Source organism: Zosterops lateralis (assembly GCF_965231275.1).
Source record: "Zosterops lateralis genome assembly, chromosome: Z".
NCBI lineage: Eukaryota > Metazoa > Chordata > Aves > Passeriformes > Zosteropidae > Zosterops > Zosterops lateralis.
The window spans coordinates 3,435,482-3,459,025 of record NC_139800.1 but is presented as its reverse complement, the minus strand read 5'-3'; the positions used below and the strand labels follow the sequence as shown (position 1 = coordinate 3,459,025).

The 23,544-nt window shown below is 36.3% G+C and overlaps 1 protein-coding gene across 4 annotated transcripts in view; it reads left to right on the top strand.

Moving 5' to 3' along the window:
- SMARCA2 (SWI/SNF related BAF chromatin remodeling complex subunit ATPase 2) overlaps window positions 1–23,544 on the top strand; it is a 119,543-nt gene that overhangs the window by 94,794 nt on the left and 1,205 nt on the right. For all 4 annotated transcript variants that reach the window (XM_083884149.1, XM_083884151.1, XM_083884152.1 and 1 more), the window contains exons 29-33: window positions 5,961–6,178; window positions 17,054–17,159; window positions 17,663–17,764; window positions 21,811–21,943; window positions 23,062–23,204. In XM_083884149.1, the coding sequence (XP_083740275.1) occupies window positions 5,961–6,178; window positions 17,054–17,159; window positions 17,663–17,764; window positions 21,811–21,943; window positions 23,062–23,204 (702 nt within the window). The remainder of the gene's footprint in view (window positions 1–5,960; window positions 6,179–17,053; window positions 17,160–17,662; window positions 17,765–21,810; window positions 21,944–23,061; window positions 23,205–23,544) is intronic.

Below are 23,544 nucleotides of genomic sequence, written 5' to 3'. Positions count from 1 at the left end.
ACTATAATTTACATTATTGTTCCTCTTAATGTCTAATTAAATATAGGCAGCTGGAGTTTCAGTACAAATAATTGGGCAGCTATTAATAATTTTCAAATGCAAAGCAGAAAACAGTCTGTCTTCTCTCACTACTTAAAAAGATGCTTGTTGCAGTGATGTGACGATGCAGACTTGATGGATGAACATAGGGCTGAAAAACTCATTTACCATATTTGGTGGAATTTCAGCTTATCTGAGAAGACCAAGTATTACAAGTTGATAGGCATTTGCAATAATTGCGTTTTGAGTTTTTAGAAAAAGCAATACTTTATGAAAGCAAGTTAAAACTGGATGTAGTCACTAATTCTTTGCCTTTGACAGATTCTGGTCTGTATTCTGTTTTAGTTTAGTCTCAGAAAAACTGGGCTGGTGAATCTGTTGTGCAATAATATCCAACAAGGAGAGGAAATTGAATTAAAGTAACTCTTCATCAACCTTCTATACTTATTTTCAGGTATTTATTGATTGCACTGTTGGTAGAATATCTTAGGCCCTTTTGTCTTATTGTGAAGTGTTAACAGCATTTTTCTTCACAGTGTTTATCTAGTATACTGACTTTTATAGTGTTGCATAGCAAGATAAAATCATGATACAAACTTGCTCTACAGAGCCAAGAAACAATTGTAATGTGAAGATTAGGAGTAGTCCCAGATATCAGGAATGTTAATGGTAAAAAAATAAGCAAGAGAACTGGATTTCGAAGAGATTTGTTTAAGAATGTGAACTGCAGTGTGAAAAGTTGAAGTCTTCATTGGTTGCCAGATTTAATCTGAGAAAAAATGTAAAATAAAGAATGGTAGTATTTCAAACAGAGCAAGACAGCAAAAAAAAACCCTGAAAGCCAAGAGAACTTCTCTTGGAATATCAATACAATATTCCAAGAAGGATCATGTTGAAGTGAGAAATTGGTAAGGCTAGGTAGATGTAATTTTAGGGCTTTCACTGTTTATTGTCAGCTGTCCATAGGGTTCTTTTCTTCCTTTCTTCTCTTCTAATGTGGTAAATGTGAACTTCATTTTGCAAACCAGTCATCTGGTGTTCATTACTGCACCACTGACATGTTTTTTGGTTTTAAGTGCTTAACAGGCCTTAACCTTAGTGCCTTTTGGCCAGTAGTCAGTAAAATTAACCCTGTTAAGTTATTTATTGTTCCCAAAAAAGCTCCTTCTTTTGGAAATTTTGTATGATTGGGTTAATACTTATGTTCAGGGAGTTGGTAAGGTGGTATGGTTTTTTTATGTTCACCTATGTAATGTGCTTTTTCTTGAAATACTGAGTTTAATAAGCATGCTAAGATATTTTTTTACATGATAATATTAGTTACAATAGCTCTATTTCCACTTTGCCAGTTGGAGAGACACAGGGCATTGGTGGTTGAAGGGATGTGGCAACTTCTCTGAATGTTCATCTCATTAAGATAAAATTGGAGAGGGACACAGGAGTTTGTATGTCCTGTGCTCATGTCTTGTTTCATCTGTAGAGCTTCAAGAAGTCTCAACACATGGCTCCCTGCCACTTCTGCTCTGTGTGCCCAATCTCTTAGACTAAAGTAGTACCAATAGCTTTCACTGTGTCTCAAGTTTCCAGTTATGTATTATCTCTGCCTGTTTTCCAGTTTAGTTTTCCCCAATCAAAGGAAAAATAATTATGTACTGCGAAGTTTTACCATCTACACGAGACAGGCCTTAGACACCAAAGCTGATTTTATGATGAGCACCTCCATTGATTCACTCTGCCACCACACTTGAGTTACCTCATTCATGTAGAATTATTTAAAAACATATTAATTGTGTAAGGCCTGCACAGTTACTGACTTACAGAACACAGTCATGAACCAAAACTGAGCTGTTAGTACTTAGTCCTTATTTGCATCTGTAATTCTGAATGGAAAAGGTGTTGAATCACAGTGCTATATCATTCTCAACAGAAGAGTGTATTACATGTGTAATATTGTGTCCTTCAAATGGATTAAAGAAACAGTTTGGGTTTTTTCCTTACTTCATTTCTGTTTTGAGCTCATGTATCAATGTTGTATTGATGTTCCCTAAGAATACTTTCACCTCAAAACAACTCTTTTCCTTTAGGAAAGGTGAAAATCTAAGTACAGGCAGGAATAATAAGACACAGTGTCTCAGAAATAGCTTCTGCTTGCCTCCTGAAAAATACATTTTTGTTCTTCAGAGGTAGAAGCTTCTTTTTGGAGGAAGGCAGTTTAATTCTTTAATCCATTATAAGCGTGCACTTACCTCTAGAAATGAAATTGGTTTGTGCACATGGACTATGTTACAGCAATATGAGTCAGAAAAGCAGGAACATTTTGTTAGTACAGAACTAACATGGAGTTCTCATATTTCAGTGGCATATTTGCCTTTCATGAGATGCCTGACAACTTGCAAAATTTGACATTAAATTTTTGCAGCTGTCTTTGAAAAAAAGTGAGGTGTCCAGACTTCTTTTGGTACTGTTTTGTCCAGTTTCCTTAAGGGCAGGAAAGTGTTAAATTTTTATTAGTGTACCATTTTCCTTGACTCCCTTGCTGTTCACCTCACTAATCCAGAGGCATTTGAACATGGGAGATGCCTGTGTTACTTTGCACTCTCACACAGCCCATCATCTGTCAGGAACTGGAGATTTGTGCCTGAGATTTGTATCATTATCATACTGGTAAAGGTTTGGAAGGGCATTCTCTTCAGTGTGGGACTTAGGGCCTGGAATAAGAAGCTTTTCTAACAAAAGAAAAGATGAATTAGCTTAAATATGTCTTTGCTAATACCCACATGCTTGGATTATATGTGTGTGCTTAATGAAATCTGCTGGGGGATGCACAGACCATTAATCTATCTGCTGATAATTGATTCATGTTGGTACAGTTTTGAGCCATCATTCGAGACAGAATAAGGCATATAGGTTTAGTTTTAAGTGTTATTGTTTGTATACAAAATGTGAATCTGTCTCTTGAGAGCGAATGTTTAGAGTCATAACAGCAACATTTTTGTACTGCTTGTATTGTCAGACTGATTCTTCAATGGGGTCACCAGGGTCCTAAAGAAAGCTGTCTGAGTTTACATTCATGCATAGAAATTTTGAAAGCTTAATATAGTAATTGATTGATACATTACTGGTTAAATAGAAAGTTTAACATGTGATGGTATATTTGTAATTCACTGAGAATTCCTTTGCTACCTGCTAGTCACTAATTTTACGAGTGCAAGCGTGTATGTTAATTTACTTGGGGGGTTTTTTTATTGTTTTTCTTTGTTAAGTTGCTATGTGTAATATTTTAAAAAATCCCAAGTTTTCACTTTTATGTTTTCTTTTTGTTATTATTTATTTCCCAAAGTACTGCCTAGTGCAAGCAAGAATTCTATGCAGAATTCTAAAGTGAGATATTATAAACTCTGTGATGACAGGACCACTGTGATTTATTTTTGGTGGTGGAAAATCAGTCAAGCAAGCAAAAATATAAATATGTTGTAGTTAAGTGAAGTTTTCTGAAGGACAGCAAAATGTTACCAAAGTTAACAGAATGATGACTTGGTTTGGGGGAGTTTTTTGTTGGGTTTTTTTTTAATTTCTTGTAAATCAGAATAGATTATTGTATCAGTTTCACTAACCAAAACTTGATCTGTTTGCTGTGGCGCAGGAGGAATACATTTTCTGTAATGAATGCATCTTTAAAATGCATGCAACCAATTTCAGTTTTAAAATCATACATTAAATCGTCTAATTGTGCTATTATTATTAAAATAATAACAAGAAACAGTAACTGCTCAGCTAAAAATCTCATTTGAATGCCTAGAATAATAAGGGCAGAAATATGATAAGTAGATGTCAATATTAAAACCGGCTGAAGGAGGAAGGCTTCAGGCCTTGTAGCAGGTAGAATGAAACAGCAGATTTCAGCATCCACAATCCTTTCAGTATTAAATTTTCAGTAAAATAAAATTACTTGTATATGAAAACATAGCCTTTCCCCAGCTCTCTTTTTTTTCCTGATCAGCTGATGAAGAGACTAGCAGCTCGCTGCTTTGCTGGCTTGTTAATTTTATCCCCACTAACTGTGATTTCCGATAGCCGGCCTGCTGATAGTGGTAAGGTAAATATCCTTTTTCATTGCCGTCTTGAAGATTCAGTAGAACTACATCACAGGCATGTGTAGGTGTGTAACACATCAAAAGTCGGTGTTCTCCGTGTTTTCAGTGTACAACTGAGTGCTCGAGGAGAGCAGTGACATTAACTGTTGACAGCCTTTGCATGCTGTATTTATTATTAGCTTTTTTTTCTAGCTTCCAAGATGTGCAGAGAAATTTTCCTTTTCTTAATCTTCATTAGCCTCAGTGGTTTATCGCGCGTGTCCTGCTTTAGCCGGATGAATATTAATGAATTTTGTGTGCAGATCTTTTTTTTATTTTTTTTTCCCTTCTTCTTTCCTTCCTAACTCATCAGATCTCGAGCCTCCTTCATAGTGAATATCTGAATGCTGTGGAAGCGTGATGTAAATTGTCTTTTGATTATTAAGGCCTAGTTTCGGGCTGTCTCTCAGGATTCTGCTTTTGTGTTTGTCTTGGATTTGCACATCGGAGGATGCATAGAGAACAGATTTCAAAATCCCACTGTTTTTTAAACATGCCAGTTTATTTTGTGTTGTGCATCAGGTTTTGTTCACAAAAACGTTTTCGAAGATACATTGTACACAATTGAGAAAAAATAATGTCTAGGCTGTAATCACTTTTTTATATTGATTGTTATGCTCACATGATCATAAATATTAGCCATGTTTGGTGCTGTGGAGAAATGAAGGTAATTGCCTTAGGATTAGAGCTCTTTCAGCTACGAGAAAGGATTGATTAGCATTTGCATGTACTCAAGGCAATATTGAGAAGCAAAAGCGACAAATATCAACATCAGTTATGTTCTGAGAAAGCATTAATCAGAAAGCTTTAGTTTTATGATTTTCTGTTTAATTTTATTTTTTTTATTTTTAATTTCAGTTCTCTTTATGACCTGATATTTTTATTTATTTTCTTTTGTTGGCTTTCTCAAATCACAAAAAGTTCAGCTTCTTGCTTTATGACGTGGATCTGATAGCGTGTGTGAACAGGTTCCCTTTATTCCTAGTTTGGTTTTTTGTACCAATTTTTTTATCCCTCTGCATAGAGCTGCTGGGTCTGGTTAAAAGCATACAATCCAGGTAACTGAAACAATTGAAATCAGTTTTAATTGTCTGTGACTGTGTGTATGGTTTGGTTTTTGGGGTGGGTTTTTTGCATCCCATGTTATGAGTCCTGTTTACAACAAACCACTGTACTGTCAATGCTTCTGCCTAACTCATGGTGACTGTCCTAGAAGAAAATTGTGCATTTTGAGATGATTTTAACACTTAGGGGGTTTAAAGTTGCTTAAAAGGCTTGAAAGAGGAGTTGTTACTGCATTAAAGCATTTCTGTTTTGTATGTATACACAAAGAATGTGTTTGAACTGGCTGTGGGAGCTGAGCACAATTTAGACTGTCCTGTTTGAAAACATATGGTATCAAAGTCTGTTTTGCATGGAACTGTGTAACCCAGAACTGACACTGATGTGAAAAAAATAGGATGTTTTCTGTACACTTACTGAGACAATACCCCAGGCCATTATGTGTGAAACTGTGATTTGGTGCAGAATTCAAGGTTCAGATAAACAACGTATTTAGATGACAGTGGGATCCTTAGGAAAAGTTAACATTTAATGTCTCTTTGATTTTTTAGTAAGTCAGTTTCTTGTACTCTTATTTATAAATAAACCAATAATTTTGGGTTGAATCATCTGCATCCTGTGGAAATGCAGGTGGGTTTTTATTGTTGTTTTTAAATACAGTTTGTTATTTCCCTTTGCAATGTCTCTTCTGTTTAAAAATCACACTTTTTGAATCCATGTTGTCAGGCAATTGAAGACGGCAATTTGGAAGAAATGGAAGAGGAAGTCCGGCTTAAAAAGCGGAAAAGACGAAGAAACGTGGACAAGGATTCTGGGAAGGAGGATGGAGAGAAGGCAAAGAAAAGGAGAGGCAGACCTCCTGCAGAGAAGCTGTCGCCCAATCCACCCAAACTGACAAAACAAATGAATGCTATCATTGATACTGTGATAAACTACAAGGATAGGTGAGCTTGGAGACAGTCTGTCTCTATTGCATGTGCTCTCTCCCTCTCTGCTTGATATCACTCTCTGCATTTCATAACAGCTTCATTTTTTTCAGTCTTTAGAAAGACATGTTGACAATGGTTTTCTGAAGAAGAATCCCTCTTAGGGCCTGATCCTGAAAGTCTCACGCTTTTGTAGAGGGTTTTTTTAACACCCATCTGATAGAAAGTTGTTGAAATACAGTTTAAAAAAATAAGAAAAAAGTAAGCGTAGAGCTCTTGCTTAGGAATGAAGTCATTCTGCTTAAGGTGTGTACTTAAGAATATTCAGCTTGAGTAGAATTTTCCTTTAGCATGAGCATGTGTTGAAATTAATCTTTTCAAAGACGTGGCTAGAGATTTATTAATTCAAGTTTACGTGGGTCTCACAATGAAAGGCTGAAAGGCTGCCCAAAATGCTCATATCATGAGCATCAGAGCTGCCAAAAGAAAAAATACAGAAATACTGAAACATCTGAAATGGAAGCTTGTTAGTCAAGAAGTCCCTATTTTCAGCATAAAAATATGCTGAATAGTTGGACTTTAGGAAAAAAGTACTCCTTCTAAGGTGAACTGTCTTCTGAAGACTTTTGTTTTGCAGATTTTCAAACTGCAAATCACCTATGCTTCATGAGCAAGAAATTGAGAATTAGTTCATAATGTCTTTGAATCAGACTTGATTGCAAAAGTTGTGTTTAAACTCAGTTTATATCTGCCAGAAATCAGTAAAGCCTTCTTTTCTGTACATTGAATTACTTACTTAGATCATATAGCACTTAGTATAAACTAAGTTAAATGCATTCAGAGGAAGTCAAGAAGTATTTGCACTAGGTGGCCTGCATCTACGTGTAGCAATGTATTTTTTGCCTGTAAACAGCTTCCAGTTGTTGACTTTAAACGGCAAGTTGCACTCTGCCCTTTTTTGCAGCTACTGTTCTGGCTCTGTCTGTACAAGGGTAGTTTGGGTGGTACTTGATAAAGCACACACTGCTGTGATCTGGGACTCTTTTTGGACATAAGTGTTAAAATGAACCATTCTGTGATCTGTGGGCTCTTTCTAGAGTACATTTTATTGTATTGCAACAGTATTTGTAGCACCAAACACGATGAGCAATAAGCTGAGTGCAATCCCGGTGTATTTAACTTGCTGTGACTCTGAACTAACAGAACAGCTGAGAAGGAAGAAGTGTTTAAGTTCTTGTATTCCAATCAGGACTGCAAGGAAACACCTCAGCATTTTATACCCTTGGTCTTGAACCTTCTCTTGAAGCCAAGCACTTCTGATCAGGATATCTACTTCTCACTTTTAAAATAGCAAGGAAAGTTGCTTCCACTATCCTTCAGTAGGGGAGAGCTACTGATGGTAACTGATAGCTTCTGGGGAGGTTAAAGATTTTTACCTCATGTTTGTGCCCCCAGGAAGTTCCTATCTGATTTCTGTCAAAAAAGGTTAACAACTGTGCAGTTTTGTAGTGACAAGGCATACTGTTTCCTCTCCCAGGACCCCACATTGATGCAAGACAGAATTGCTTCCCCATTTTTAAAAAGTATATGGAGCTCTATTCTGTAAGGAATTAAAAATACCTCTTAAACTGAGCTCTTCAGTGCTGTAAGTTTTAAGGAGGAGTTCCAAGTTTCTGCATTCTGATTTTTTTTGTGAGCCAGCATCAAACCACCCTATACTATGAAAGAATAGAACTACAAATTTAGGCAGCAGAGAACTTTAATACCTTAAAATATTTGGGGTTAACTTGCTCTAGAATTAAATTAATATTTTCAGGATTTATAGCTTTAAAGTTAAGTGGGTTTCAGGCATTTGGAACCCCTCAGTTTTGTTGGGGGTTCAGTGTTTGTTCAGCTCTGGGCTTTTGTGAGTGTGAAGACAATTGGGGCAAGTATAGAGGGACAGGTTAATTGGAAGAAAAGTAGGCCATGAGTTTTATCTGGGGAAAAAAAAGATGGGTTTTCATGTATTTAGTATTTGAATGCTTGAAATCATCCTTGTCTTTTGCTTAAGTTTTCAGTGTTAAAAGATGTTTCATCTTTTCTTTATGATAAGTCCAGAGAGCTCATCGGGACTGTGGAGAACTAAATGTATCCCAAAAGGTGGTCAGGTGATACCCATCCAAAATTTTACTGAGTTAGGCCTAAGTTACTTTATCAAAGCCAGTTCTACAACCTTTAGTAAGTTTTGTGCAGTTTAAAGAGCAGCATGAAAAAAAGTAGAAAGTATATATTACTAGGCTAGTAAGTCTCTGTGTGCTTTATCTCATGTTTTCCCTTGCTTTTGAGAACAGTTGCCTGTAAATACAGAATTGCTTTACTGATCTTATTAAAGCCTTAAAAAAAAAAAAAAAAAAAAAAAAAAAAGTAAAAGCCATGGTTCTAACAAATATCTGAACTGCTAGTTGGCTGCTTTTCTGTGGACATTGTCTAATGTTGATGCAGGGAAGGATTCTCCAAGTGCTTTCCTGACTGTCTAGAACTTGACTTTAGTTGTAAGCATCTCTGAATAAGTACCACCCTTTCCTCCCTTACTTAAAAAACATCCAGCAAAATTGGCTGGATGTGTCAAGGAAAGCTGAAGATTTCAATAGTACAAACAACAAGCTCTAGTAAAAAAGTATATTGCACAGTCAAACTTAAGCGTGAAGATTAAAACTAGTATATTAGCAATATTTTAGGTAAATTTTCAGTGTGGATAAATGCAGCATGTTATTCTCAAAAAAAGGAAGTGCAAGGGTAGTTATCTCAGTACTTGTAAACCTCAGATAAAGAACTCCATGCGAGAAAGTGAAAGTCAGCATTGTGGTCAGTTTGCTCTTCCTGTCATGTTCTCAGTGCAATTTCAAACTTTGAGTTTAGATTTTTCTCTTTTATGAACTACAGTTCAGCAGTCTTCCAATTTCCTTTTATTCCCATCATTCATCCCAATGTGATGTTGATTTTAATGAAACATTCCTTTCACAATAGGTTTAGTAGTTCTTCAAGGGCAATTTGTGTGTAAAACCTGATTTTCTTTGGATATTTCTAGAGAGGTAAAGACACACTGAAGGAGAAAAAACTGCAGTGAGATTTGACTTGACTGCCAGCTTTAGTTTCCTTAAATTACAGTGTCCAGAGTGTGTCCCATATAATAAAGAAAATAGTTTAATAAAGAGAAAAAGGACAAAATGGAAGACACTGAGAATGTTCAGCTTCGACTGCTTGAATGCCTTTGGTGTGAGCATTGTTGAGATCTTTAACAAGTTGATAGTACTTGATTCATGCAGTCTCTTTTCCATTGGATTCCAGTATTGAGTGATGTGCTTCAGGATTTTTTTTTCACATTCTTCATATTTATCTTTGTTAAACTGGAAACAGATAACTGATACCTCAATCTGAGGAACTGTGCGGTTCCAAATCATTAAGTAAAAATTACTATTGAAGTCACTGCTACCTTTTTAAACTGCACCTGTGGTCTCATTACTCAGCTTTCGGCATCAAACCATAAAACAGGTGGTGGTACTACTGATGCAGATCCTTTTTATTCTTCTACAGGGCAAAGCTGAATTAATGTAGGTTTCACCTATACTCATTTAAAATGAAGAATGGATCAATGATGCAAATGAAGCAAAAGTAGGAGAGAAAACTTCTAGTCATCTGACCTAGTGAAAGATGTCTCTGCCCACCCACAGCAGAGAAGCTGGTGGACTAGTTTTATCTTCTAAGGTCTTTTCTGGCCAAAATCATTCTATGATTCTATGATTTTGCTAAACTAATTTTTAGGGTACCACAGGAACATTATATGCTAATATGAAAGAAAGAGGAGATACAATTAGTAAGGTCATTAATATGAGTGAAAAGAAGTAAAAATACTTGGCTGAAGGCATTGTTAAAAAAGTAACTGGTAAACTGGGAAGAAGTTCTTGGAAAAATGGTGTCAACATAGGCTACAATGTATTTATGATACATATTAAAAATGAGGAATGTCCTGGCCAAAATTAAAATATCAGTAGTGGTGTGTTAATCACAGCAGACAGGACATGGTTAGGTCTGGAGTAAAAGAAATGGCATGAAGCAGAGTATCTCAGAGTGCGTTATATGGTACTCACAGACCAAAAATAAGAAAATTTTCTTCTGATTCAAGTGTCAGTTCAAGTGGAACTGGCAGAAGAAGAATTACATGGGCAGAGAAATGATTGATCAAAGCCAACTGTGATCCTTCAGTATTGCCCAGACATAAGAAAACAGGAGCCTTACCATGACACTATTGCTTATGCAGATGTGGAATACTCATTATGGGTGTGATACTGTTAAACCTTGAGTTGCTGCATATAGTACCTGAAGGCTTTTCCATTCAAGAAAGATTAGTTTACCCTGAGACAAGTGTAAATAATTACTTCAGTGATAAAGTGGCATGGGAGAGCCTTACAAGAGGAAACAGGTTGGTTTGTTTATCCAATCTTGAGAGGGGAAGATGATTGCTGTCAGCAAATTCACCTGGGAAAGAAGGGAAGCATAAACACAGGAAGTGTAGAAATATGTAAAAACACAAGATGGTGGTCACAAGGTTATATGGCTGGAAGCATTTATTAATTCATACAAGTTACTGGTTAAGAGTTCTGTAATCTTCCCATATGGAATAGTGGGACAGAAATAACTGGACAGATTAGGCCTTTGTTCCTTGATTGAAAAAGTTCTAAATTATTATTTACAGTACCGAGATTCAGGGACCTGGAAACATGTTTCCAGTTGCACAGTGATCCTCCCAGGTGAAGCATATGCATCATCTTTTCAGACTCCATTTGCAATACATATTAACCTGAGATTTTGTTGCAATTACTTCTTAAACTAAGATTTAAGTGCTTTTACACCCTTGTGCCTTGTTCTAACCTCGCAGTGTAAAACACCTGTTTAGAAGAGAGCAAGTTACAGTGCATCAGTCCAACATGATTGTCACACTTTTTTCCAGTCCCCATGCTTTTAATTTGTCTTTCTTTGCCTCTAAAATTAGGAATGCCCGTAGAAATGAATATCATAGAATCTATATGTTTTGTATCTTATGTTTTCCCTACACAGAATCAAAGAACCACAGAATGAGTCAGTTGAGGGGGACTAAAGCAGGTGATCTGGTCCAGCCTCCCTGCTCCAGCAGAGTCATTCCAGGGCACAAGGCACAGGGTTGCTCCAGACATTTCTTCAATGTCTCCAGTGAGAGAGACTCCACAGTCTCTCTGGACGTTCTTTTCAGTGCTTAGTGACCCACACAATAAAGCAATTCTTCTTCATTTAAGGTGAAACTTTTCTGTGCATCCATATCTGCACATTGCCTCTCATCCTGTTGCTTGATACCACCAAATCAGTTTGGTGCACAAAAGATAGTTTGTATGTCCACTTAAAATACTTTTGAAAGAAGAGACAGTTTTACTGCCTATACCTCTTCTTTCAAAATAAGAAATTTTTATGCCACATTTGATCCCCAGTTACTGCTGTGCATCATACACATATGCAGACTTAGTCTCCTAAACTATGTTTCTCCTCTTGTGATGATTTTCCTCTTGATGGTTTATTTCAGAGGAAGACAAGCTGTAAGTGTAGTTTTCTTTTCCTGATTGAGTAAGTAAAGTAGAGAAAGTAGGGAAGATGAATGATACTTCATCCTGGCAGGATCCCTCTGTAATTGGCACTACCTGAAATCTGGAGTTTTGGTCCCCTAACTTCTATAAGGATACTGAAGTGCTGGAGCATATCCAGAGAAGGGCAACAAAGCTTGGAGCACAAGTTCTGTGAGGAGCAGCTGAGGAAGTTGGGGGTTTTTAACCTGGAGAAAAGGAGGCACAGGGAATATGTTACAGCTGCTGCCTGGAAGAAGTTTCAACCTCTTCTCCATGATGACAAGTAACAGAACAAGAGGAAATGGCCTCAAGTTGCCCCAGGGGAGATTTCAACTGGATATTGGGAAAAACTTCATTGAAACACTGCTCAGTCATTGGACCAGGCTGCCCAGGGAAGTGGTAGAATCACTATCCCCAAGGTGTTGAAAAGGTGTGAGGATGTGGCACTTAGTGGTAGTAGACTGGATGCTGGGTTAAAGGTTGGACTGGATGATATTATAGGTTACATCTCCAATGTAAATAAGTCTATGATTCTGTCATTCATACCTTGCAACCCTTCAACTTCCTTAAAACCCCATTGTTTTCTTCTCCCTTGCATCACAATTTAATGTTTCCCGTCTGGGTACCAGTTTGATAATACCACTAATTTGCATTAACTTTGCATTAAATAGCAACAGCTGAATTCAAGAGTCTTAGGATGCTGATAGCTCTGTTCCATACAGTGATTTCATTTCTGTCCTATCTGCCATCTGATCTATTAATAGATTTAAAGTAAGGACTTGCATGGTGTACCAGTTAATTCCACAAAGTCTCCTACTGCTATCAGGTAGCTGTTGACCACATTCAAATAAAGATAGAAAAAAAATTGAAGGGTGCAGTTTTTGTGCCTTTTACCTGCTTGGCAAGAGCCTCCTCCTGTCTGTGGTGCTCAGCATTTTGATGACACAACTCAGGGAGAAAACACCTTCTCTGTAAATGAAATGAATTTTATTCATAGTCTTTCCAGCTGTTTTCTTGAGTTGCCAGTTTTTAACTGTTTTGAAATAGAGAGTAACACAGTTAGCCATTACTGATCTAACTAGCAATTAATTATGCCAGCTGGCACTCTTGGGTATTCAAACACACATATTCAAGCCCAAGATGTAGAGTAAATAGCCATATGTCAGACCCAGGTATTACATACTTAACTATTTTTACTCACTTTTTACCCCACATTTCCATGATTGGGACAGGTTTACCATGTACTACTGTATTGAGTTCCAAAAAGGGACCATTAAACATTAATGGAAATTAATCATGTCCCTGCATAGCTAGGTTACTGTTGGAAGTCACTATGTCAGCTCTTATAATTCTCCTCCCCCATATCACTTTTCTTTTAAATAGGATTTTTGCATTTGATTCAAAGTTGTAGTTTTTAAGCCATGGTTGTGTTTGTGAGCACTCTGACTTGGGCAAGCATGGAGGACTCTGCATTCTGCCCACTCTAAATTGAGTTTCATTATTTGTTACAATAATGAAGAGCTGTTAAAAGTTTGAAATCTGCCAAAAATATGATAACATATTGCAGTTTCAGCTTCATAGTTATCTCTCCTTTTGATTCCAAAGGAGGAAGAATGTTGGTAGCAGTATACTTCTAACAGGCCTGTGGCAGCTTGTTTCTGGCCAAATACTGCCAGGGAAAACAAATAGAAAAGGAGCCTCATTCAAATGAGGTTCCTGCATTTCATTTCACTGAAGACAATACTGACTGAAAGTATAGAATTATATGCTTGTATGCACCTTGTAAGCAGTTTGACAGAAATGAGAGAAAATTGGAAACATTATGCACAAATAATTTTTTTTCTAAGAGAAACCATTTTCTAAATAAGCAGTATTTCATAGTGCTTTTTTAACTTGTGCAGTATGCAAGTGTTTTAATGTGAGCACACATGGGACTAGCATGTTGAGCTGATGCAGTAGCAGTGAACTGTCACAGTTCTTTCGCAGTCAGATCTTTTAATTTATTCTGGTCCTTCCTTTCAGCACGTAGCCTGCTAGTTGCTAGGCAACCATAAGTGTTTTTTTTTTTTTTTTTTTTAAACTGCACATGATTTTTATGTGGTAGTTGTAGGGGTTATTATTTTCTAATTACATAAGTGGGCAAAAGGATTAAAATCAGAATTGCATTAATAATTACTTATTTTCACCTCCTGTACCCACAACACAGCAATTTGGGATTGTTAGAAAAGATTGCATTCATTTATAGTGTGGATGCACATATACAATGGGGGGTGCAAGATAGTACTTCTTTGTGAGAGTAGGGTCTATAAAAATGATAGAACAGAATTAAGCTGTTACTGATCTGAGTAGACAAAATCAGGCTGTAGTCTTCTGTCATGCCCTTAATGCTTTTTCTTCAATGGCCTTAAATGATTTTCAGTAATTAATTAAATAAAGCTAAAGCTTGAGGGTTTTCTATGGCATTCTTAGTTTAATAGAATGTGTGAACAAATCACAGTTGGCTGGTTTTGCACCTGGAAAATAGAATATTACTGTTTAATAATTTATGAGCTGTGTTTTTAATATAAAATATCATATGAGGGTGATATGTGTGGGTGTAAAAAGAGAAAAGAATGCAGCCATGAGATTAAAAGCTACGATCTCAGGAGCTATTTTAGTAGGACAGATAGGCTAAACATGTTTTAAAATTTGATCAGAATTAGTTTATTAGTAGCTGTTTCCTTTTTACTGAAGGCATTCTGTTCAGTATTAGACTGTAAAGCACATTTGAAGAAACCCAGCATCAGTGGTTCAGTAATTTTACTCCTATAGAAAATTCTGTTAAGGCTGCTGAAATAAAACACAGCAGTGTTTTATTAACAGTTCTCTATAACTAATCCACACTCATCCTGTACCAAAGTGCAGGCAGGTGTGTTACAGTGTGCTGTGCAGTGATGCAACTGCTTTGTTTTGCTTTGCTTTCCTCAGGATCAGTGCCTTGTGTGTGTATGAGGTGGGCACTGATCCTGTAATGAGTAGTTGAATTCCCTCTGGGCTTCTGTATAATGCTCTTAAAGACTCTGAATGTTTTGCAGATACAGTACTTCTCTCACAGAATTTTATTCTCATTTAATAAATGGGGAATAGAAACTTAAAGATACCATTTGGGCACCAGAGATCCAACTGCTGGTTTTTGTAGTGTTGCATATGCTCAGAAGAAAATTCCATTGATCTCAGTTGCAGTTGTTATTGCTCAACATTTCTCTCTATGAACAAAGAAAAAAAAAACCCAAATAAAAATGCAGTCCTCAATTTTCAAAATTTTTATTTAGTCTGTGTAGAATGTATATAACGCATTGTTTTTCCTTGTATTGCTTGCAGTTTCACTTTGAGAGGGCAGTCTGTGATGAAGATAGGTTCTGTCATGTAGCATGACATAGGCACACACAGGTCAAAAACAAGTCTGGTGCCTTTAAATCCATTGTATAAACACTTGGACAGGGGAGGCATGAAAGTATTGAATTTGTGAGTCCATTCCAAAGGAGATGGCAGGTGCAGTGGCCAGAATTTCAGTTTTTTGCTGGCAGGAGAGAAGTAAGTAAGACTAGGCTGTGACAGTTTCTGGCCATTTTATGCTTTTGTCTATTTCAGTAACAAGGTTGTTCCAAAAAATTCTGCTGCGAGTCAGACAACAACTGTACAGAATAAGACAGAGCCTTTTGGTTGCTAGTCCTGCATTGAATGAAAAAATACTCCAGCTGCCTATTGGTGTCATAGTTTTGGTGGAACAGTGCTGATTAGCAGTCTGCAGTTAAGGGTATTTACATTATTGTCCTCTGTGATGGAAAAAGCAGTGTTGTCTCGGGACTAAACTGAGAACAGTAAAAAATCATGGGTTAGATGAGCACCTGATAGTTAGGAAATGAGGAAAATCTGTTTATTTCCTCTTGTTCATTAATCTATCAGGACCATAAGAAAAACAGTCCCTTCTCAAATTCTGATGTTACTTCAGGCATTAAGGAATGCATACTGTATAGTAAGCATTCATTACTGCCATAAAGGGAGGGCTGCTGCCAGCTTTGTGCTTTTTACCATCCTTATTCTCCATTGTAGAATTGCTTCAGTTAACCTTCATCAGTTTTAGTTTAATGTCTGATAAGATCCTACACCACCCTGCAGGAAAAAGCCCAGGGGGAAACCAGTACTTGGTAGCCTTCTTGCCCAGCTCCTGTGGAGTTTGGTGTTCCTGAGGAACTATCTGAAAATTCAGCTGAGAAAACAGGGCCTTTCTGGAGGAACTGGGAGAGAAGGAAGCCTGTGAATGTGAACTGGGAAGTGTTTGTGAATGCTGTGTGCAGTTCTTCTCAGGACTATTACTCTGTGAAAAATAGATCCACGTGGGGGAGAAAACCCAACCAAAAACAACACAAAACCAACTGAAAGTGGCCCCTAAGTGTCATCAGCACATTTCCTCTCAAGATGACTTACAGCCACGTATTATTTGGAAAATGACACGCAAGAAGATTTTTAGAAGATCCTCAATATGAAAGTGTTATAATAGCTATTAAAAGGGGATAAACGATGGGAAGTATGGGAATCTTGGAGAATTTTGACACCTCTAAGTTATAGGCAGTGTTCTATGGTATAGAATTTCATAGATAATCTATCACTTTATTTCAAATGAATGAAGAAGTACAAATGGCAGTAGTGATTTTCAGTATCATTGAAATGATCTTCCCAAAAACCCAACAGTTATTAATAGAAGTCACTAATTTTTTGTTGTTGTAACATCAAGTTAATCTAATAGCCATCAGCATATAATATCATGGAAATCAGTATGCTTTGCTATAAAGAGGAATTACAAGAATAACTGTATAGTGAATAAGAAGAAGACAAACTTAAGAGTGACAGAAGGGATAATTGCTAAAAATTACCGAACAAAACCAGGGAAACAATAAGAGTGTACTCAGCAAAAGACTGTGGAATTCAGATGCAAATCCTGATTCTTCTTTCATAAAGCCTCTTATACATATTCATCTCTAATGATGTTAGATGTCAATGACATATTAATGATATATTAGGGCAACAGTCCCAAATTTCAAATTGTTAGTTAATTATCTGTACCAAATTTAAAAATCAGTGTTCAGTTTCTAATTCTTCGAAAGAAAAAAACTGTGATTTTATTAAGTATTTTAAATTTTTTCTTACTGTTAGATTTTGTGTGTGTTTTGTGAGAAAGTTGTAGTAATTCTTTTCAGTATGGCTTTGTTTTTCTCAACAGTTCAGGACGGCAGCTAAGTGAAGTCTTCATTCAGCTCCCGTCTAGGAAAGAACTACCGGAGTATTATGAGTTGATTAGGAAGCCAGTGGACTTCAAAAAAATAAAGGTAAGGAATGGAGGAATTTTGGAAGTGGAGATTCCCTCTATTTCTTTTTGTCTTACAGAAGGGTGAGCATAAAGTTGTTTTTAAAACAACAATATTAATATTTCATTCCACCTGTATTGGTGGATTCACTTTTAAACATTGTCGCACCTTGGGTGATGTCATAATTCTATATCTTTCACTTGTGTTACAGTTACTGGGTTTCTTTGCTAGAAAGACAACATGGGAACTTCTTTTAGCAAAAGAGCTCCATTTCTCTTGCTTTTACCTATACAGTTCACAGAGAAATTGCTGAATTTTTGCTCTTTTACCTTGATGCATTTTTTGCAGATGTTAACAATGTGATTGTTTTAAACAGATACTTATCTTGATACTTAGATAAAATTTTTTAAGAGAAAGCTTTTAATGTGTTGTATCAAATACTAATTCAGTTTCCTCTTTGCTCTTCTTCTTTCTGCACTGCTGCCCATCAATATTTGTCTTCATTTCCTCCACAAATGCAACAGGAAAGAATTCGCAACCATAAATATAGGAGTCTTGGGGATTTAGAAAAAGACGTCATGCTGCTGTGTCACAATGCACAGACATTCAACTTGGAAGGATCTCAGGTCTGAATGGGTTGATTTCTGTTAAACATACAAGTTTCCCCTGTCTAATGTCTTTAGTGCTTGTTGATTATTATTATTTTTGTATTTAAACTCTCTATTTCAATTCTTACTTCAAGTAGAAAAAAATGTTCACATTTTTAGAATCCAGAATTCACTGGACACTGCTGCACTGTGTGAATTTTCAGAAAATTTGGTCTTAGTGCTGATTCTGAAATCGGATTTTTCTGACCTGTGTGTACTTCAGAGCTGCTGTTAAGACTGTTTGAATCTGTGGCAAAAGGCAGTGTGAGGAATGCTGCATCAGTTTAGGTTTTCCATAGTGGATCACAGAAGTAGCAGATGTAACAGTACAGCTCTAGGACAGGCTGTTGAGGAAATACATCATGTAAAGCTTTTCAGTTCTGCTAATTGAAGATAAAAATTAAAGATTGTCCATCAGTAAAAATGTATATATGAAGCTTTTCACCCTCTGAAACACTTGTTTTGTATTTTTTTTTTTTAGTGTTGAAAAGTCAGTGTCCATTTTCAGAAAGAGTAGGAATAAATCCAAGATGAATCTCAGGTTTGAAAGGCAAACTCATCTCAAACAGATGTTTTGCACACAAGATTGGGCTCAGAATTCAGAGCAGGGTGCTGATACAAAGGGAAAGACTCTGAAATCTGGATGGCAGATATAAAAGATGAGACAAACAGATAAGAAAGTTGTCTCACAATACAGTGAAACACAGTCTTGGATGATTATTTTTATAGATGAGATCCAAAAAGTGTGATGCAAACACAATATTCAGTTGAAGCAGAGACCATGAAGACAACTTCCATAACATGCAAGAGATAAAAAAATATGGTATTTGAAGCTTAAATAAAAGTAAGCTGAATGATGATGCTGCCAATAATGAATGTTTCATTAAAATTTCTAAACATTAGTAATAACATTTATCTAAATTGGGGAGTTTATGTTAAATTTTGAGAATTAAAAATGAGTATGGAATTTATTATGAGGAATTGATGGATTCAGTTCATCATTTAGTGATTATTTCTGATATCAAGAGATAGAAAAAATTATTTCTGTAATACGTACATGTGATTTTTTTACTGTCTTCAGTTATGTGGAAACAACTACAAATAAATCAGCTGAAAATACTTTTAGAAGTAAATTAAGTATGAATAGAATGCTTGGGACAAAATTTTGCTACATGTCCAGATGTAAATTTTCAGTTTACTGCTTATTCATACAGCAATAAAATGGCTTTAAGTATCTAATTATAACAAAAGGGGGAAAAAGTGGAGGAAAGTTAATAACAAAAAAATATAACTGAGACTTCAGAAAATGGTAAAAGTTGTTAGAGGAGATAAAAAGAGATAATGAAAAAACAGTAGCGGAATGGGAAAAATAGTCAAAATTATTCACATCAGAATGACTCAACCTGCTTATGGTCTCTTGTTAAATAGAGGTGGTAGAATTGAGAGAAGTAATCCTGAGTGGATAGAAGTGTTAGTAGATATTGCTACTCTGCTTGGACATAGCCTAACATCTTGACACATGTATTTTAGTATTATTTTCTCTTTCAACAAACCAACATTAATTACCACACCTAATATTACTTTTTATATCATGAAGCCCAAATAACTTGTATCTAAGAATTTTTTTTTCTGTAAAGTTCTCACACTGTTTGTTTTGATTTCCCCTGAGTTGCAGGACACTTCTGCAGTAATCCTCCAGTTTTCCAGGCTTCCTTTATACCTTGTGTTCTTTGTTATAGTTCTGATCTACCTTTGCTCTGACATACCAGTTGACTTCAGTAAATTAGATTATTTGTGTGTGCACTCAAAAGGGCTAATTCAGGCAGTTGTTTTAGCACACAATGAACTTCCGGTGTTCTGTTAGTGTGGTGCATGCTGCTTTTCCTTGGAGCAAAGCAGTTCCTTCTGAGAGGAAAGCTTATTCAGAGTTTTCAGGGATAGAATGACTTTATGTGTTAAAGCTTTTGTCCTCAGTGAAACCTCACTGTTTTGAAAAACTTTCCATGTTGTAATGGTCAAATGACACACAGATGTGTACAGGGTTAAAAATGCCTGTGTGTCTCTTCAAACAGAAGATTGCTCATGAAATCTTTTTGTAATTTGTTGTGAAGTTCTTTTGTCATTGCTTCTCCCTTTTTGAACGAAATTCTACTGTCATTGTTGCTTGATTTTTTGAGACCCATTGGAATTGGGTTTCTGTCAAAATAACAGAATTTCTATTTGCACAGCTTTTCACGAAGCAGCCCTATGGGTTTTTTGTGTATCAAAGTAGATAGGAATATTACAAGGGATTCCACATAAAGAAGGTTAAAATCATTTTTGAAACCTGTGTATTTCATTGGAAAACTGTTGGGAAGTCTGGGTCACACTAATGCCCTAAATATGTAGTGGCCAGCATTTAAAAAAAAAAAAAAAAAAAAAAAAAAAAAAAAAAAAAAAAAAAAAAAAAAAAAAAAAGTTGTACAGATCTTTAATTCTTTTTGACTTGGGAAGGTGTTTTTATGAGGAAGAACAGAAGGTTAATTGAAAGAACCATTCCTAAGAACAATTGAATATGCTAGGCTAATATATATGAAAAATAAATAGTTCTCAAGAGGAGCTTGGCAGGTTCTAGCAATAGCTGACTTAAAAAGGAGTAGGTATAAGAGAAAGTCAGTTGTTATTTTACTTTAAGGAAGAGAGTTCTGGAGTCTCACAGCTCACTAATGTCCTAAGACAGAAGAACAGCTTTCTCAAAGCATTCTTGATTATTTTTTGTAGATAATAGATATATAAAAATTTTACCATGATTGAGAGCAGTCAAACATCTCAAAACAAAAAGCACAGAGGAGCTTACAGAACAGGGAACAATCCACAGCGAAAGGCAGTTTTTAGAATAAAGCACATGGTGGTCAAGTTAAAAAAAACTAGGAATTAGATATTTCATATTAAGTATTCTGAACAAACTTTTCCTAATTTAATTTATTGAACCCACAAAATATTAGAGCACTTGTATCATGTTTAGCATACAGAATGCATAATGGCAGCCAAAAATCCTTCCATTATCTTTTTCACAAATACCTAGTGTCCCTTTATACAAGAAAGTGTGTCATTTAGCCAGAGGAGTAGAATGACAGACAGCCAAGGTAGATGATGATGATGATGATGATGATGAGGATGATAAAATCAAATGCAGTCTGTGACTCTGTACTCTCCTAGTAATTAGTAATGATTCTTAATTGTTTGGTGCTGAGTTGTGCAGTGCTTGTTTTCTGACTTTTACAAAACAAATTTCATGAGAGCATTTGTTCAGGTATCACAAAAATTAGATACTCAGCAACACAACGAGATTTTTATTGTATTAATCTAAAAAATGTGTTATAAGCCAAAAGTAGTCACTCTTGAGAGTCCAGTTGTGCTGGAGGTTAAAGAGAATATCTGATGTACCCAAGATGCTTTGGATACTACAGAATGTTTGAGAGCACATGTTCAATCTAGAACAAGCCCTAATTCTTTTTTCATTTTTTTTTTTAGATCTGAGAGGAAGGAAGGGATGAGCTGCTTGGGATAAATTATTTTCCTTGTAGCCTCTTTGGATTTCAGAAAAAGCCTAAAGATAATTAAATGAGGGTTAGCCATTTGTCATTATTAACTATATTGCCAGACAATAACCCATGTTTTAATTAAGGTGCTTACTGCTGAAGTCTGTTTCTTTGGCAGGTTTTCAAGGGTGTTATGAGCTGATGAAAATGCACAATAGTTCCTATGGTAGTAGAAATAATAAGAAAAACATTAACTAGACATTAAAGATGTAATACATTGTAAGAGTTGTTTCTTTGCAGCTCACTGCTGACAAATTTCTTCATTTAGAGCATGAAGAATTAGTGTTGGCATTTCTTGTACAATTCATGCAACAGACATTATTACTTGGTATTTGAAAAGGCCATGTACTCTTTAGAGTTGCCCTGGAAATTGAGGTCTGTGCTGTGAATTTCTGATTCTGTTTGACTTCCTAGTTCTGACAGAGATTTGTACCTGTACTGTAGATCTATGAGGATTCCATTGTGCTTCAGTCTGTGTTCAAAAGTGCACGTCAGAAAATAGCCAAAGAAGAAGAAAGCGAGGATGAAAGCAATGATGATGAAGAAGAAGATGAAGAAGAGGAATCGGAATCAGAATGTGAGTCCCCTGCTAGATAATTGACAGGGAAATAAATCTAGGGATGGAAGAGCAGGTTTTGCTGCTTCTGCATGGAGATTGATCATAAAGTTCTGTTTTCCATTGCTGGAAGTAGTTTCTTACTAAGGTTGCTTGGGTGTAACATTGATTTGGGCTTTCAGCTGGGTGTTGTGGCTTAGTTCTATTTAAACTATTCTTAAGCCAGAGATGCTTTGTGGGCATCCATAATTGTTTACAAGCCCTTCAGGGCCTGTTCATGCTGTTTGAAAATGGAAGTGGCTGGAAGGCAGTCAGACAGGGGCTGGAGACAGTCTTCATCAGCAAGTGGTCAACCTTCAGGCATGATGTGACATATCAAATTCAGCAGAAGATTAAGAATCAGATGATGTTAAAAACACTCTACAATGTGACAAGGACTAAGTGAAACCCTCATTGTTTCAGAACATTCATTAAATCCCTGCAGATTTGGAAATGTGATGGAGTGGAAAAGGATGGATTCCTTCATTGCACTTCACGCCAGTCCAGTACATCTATCCAAATACCAGCTACCCCTTTTCTCTGGTTACAGGAGCTGTAGTGCTTGGCCCTGAGCTGCCCTTCCAAGTGTGTCACACGTGTGTGCTAAGCATGCAAGTTCAGTAGCTCATTTGGAAATGAGTGGATATTACAGAATTGGAATAATATTTTCTTTAGAAAGTTGTCTACTCAAAATTCACCAGTAACCTCCACATAGCAATTCTATACTTTAAAATACAAAAAAATCGGTTTATACAAAGGCCGAACATTTCTATGGGAAAGAAGAAAATATTTTTAAATGTCTAGCTTCTCACAGGACCATATACTATCTGTACACGCCATACATTCTGAGAATGAAATGAGGCTTCCTATGCTTAACTTAAAATTAGTCTTTATAGTTTAATAGGTATTACTGTTGAAACTATTAAAAACAAGAGAAATAAAAGCAAATACCTCTTGCTTTGTTATTCCACAGTCCATATAAAGTCATAGGGGAATGCCTTTTCAGGCTGCTACCAGAGGTGAATTTCTGTGAACAAGAGACAGCATTTAAAGTTGATAAGTGAATGTTCCATTAATATATGCTGTTAAACTTCTTGCAGCAAAATCAGTGAAAGTCAAAATCAAGTTAAATAAGAAGGATGAAAAAAGTCGGGAGAAAGGAAAAGGCAAGAAGAGGCAAAGCAGAGCAAAAGCCAAGCCTGTCGTGAGTGATGATGATAGTGATGAGGATCAAGATGAAAATGTAAGTTTTGTTCAGTGAGACTGTGGAAGTGGTTGCAGTGGTTGCATCTCTGCCCTGTCCTGCTTGCTGTCAGAATTCTCAACTATTCATGCTTAAGCACATATTTAACTTGTAGTGATCATCCTGAGAGAATTGGGTGGGGGTGTTAACTGTATCTGAGTGCACTTATGAGATCTGGAAGAGAAGAAGTCTGAGAAGTTTGGATCTTATTTCTTCGAGCTGTTCCTACATTCATTGAACCTTTAAGTCTCATGGTCTGTCCGCTTTTGTCCACAGATGGAAAACTTAAAGCTTGATCATTTTTTACCTTTTTTTTTTTTAGTGGGTGCTTCTATTATTG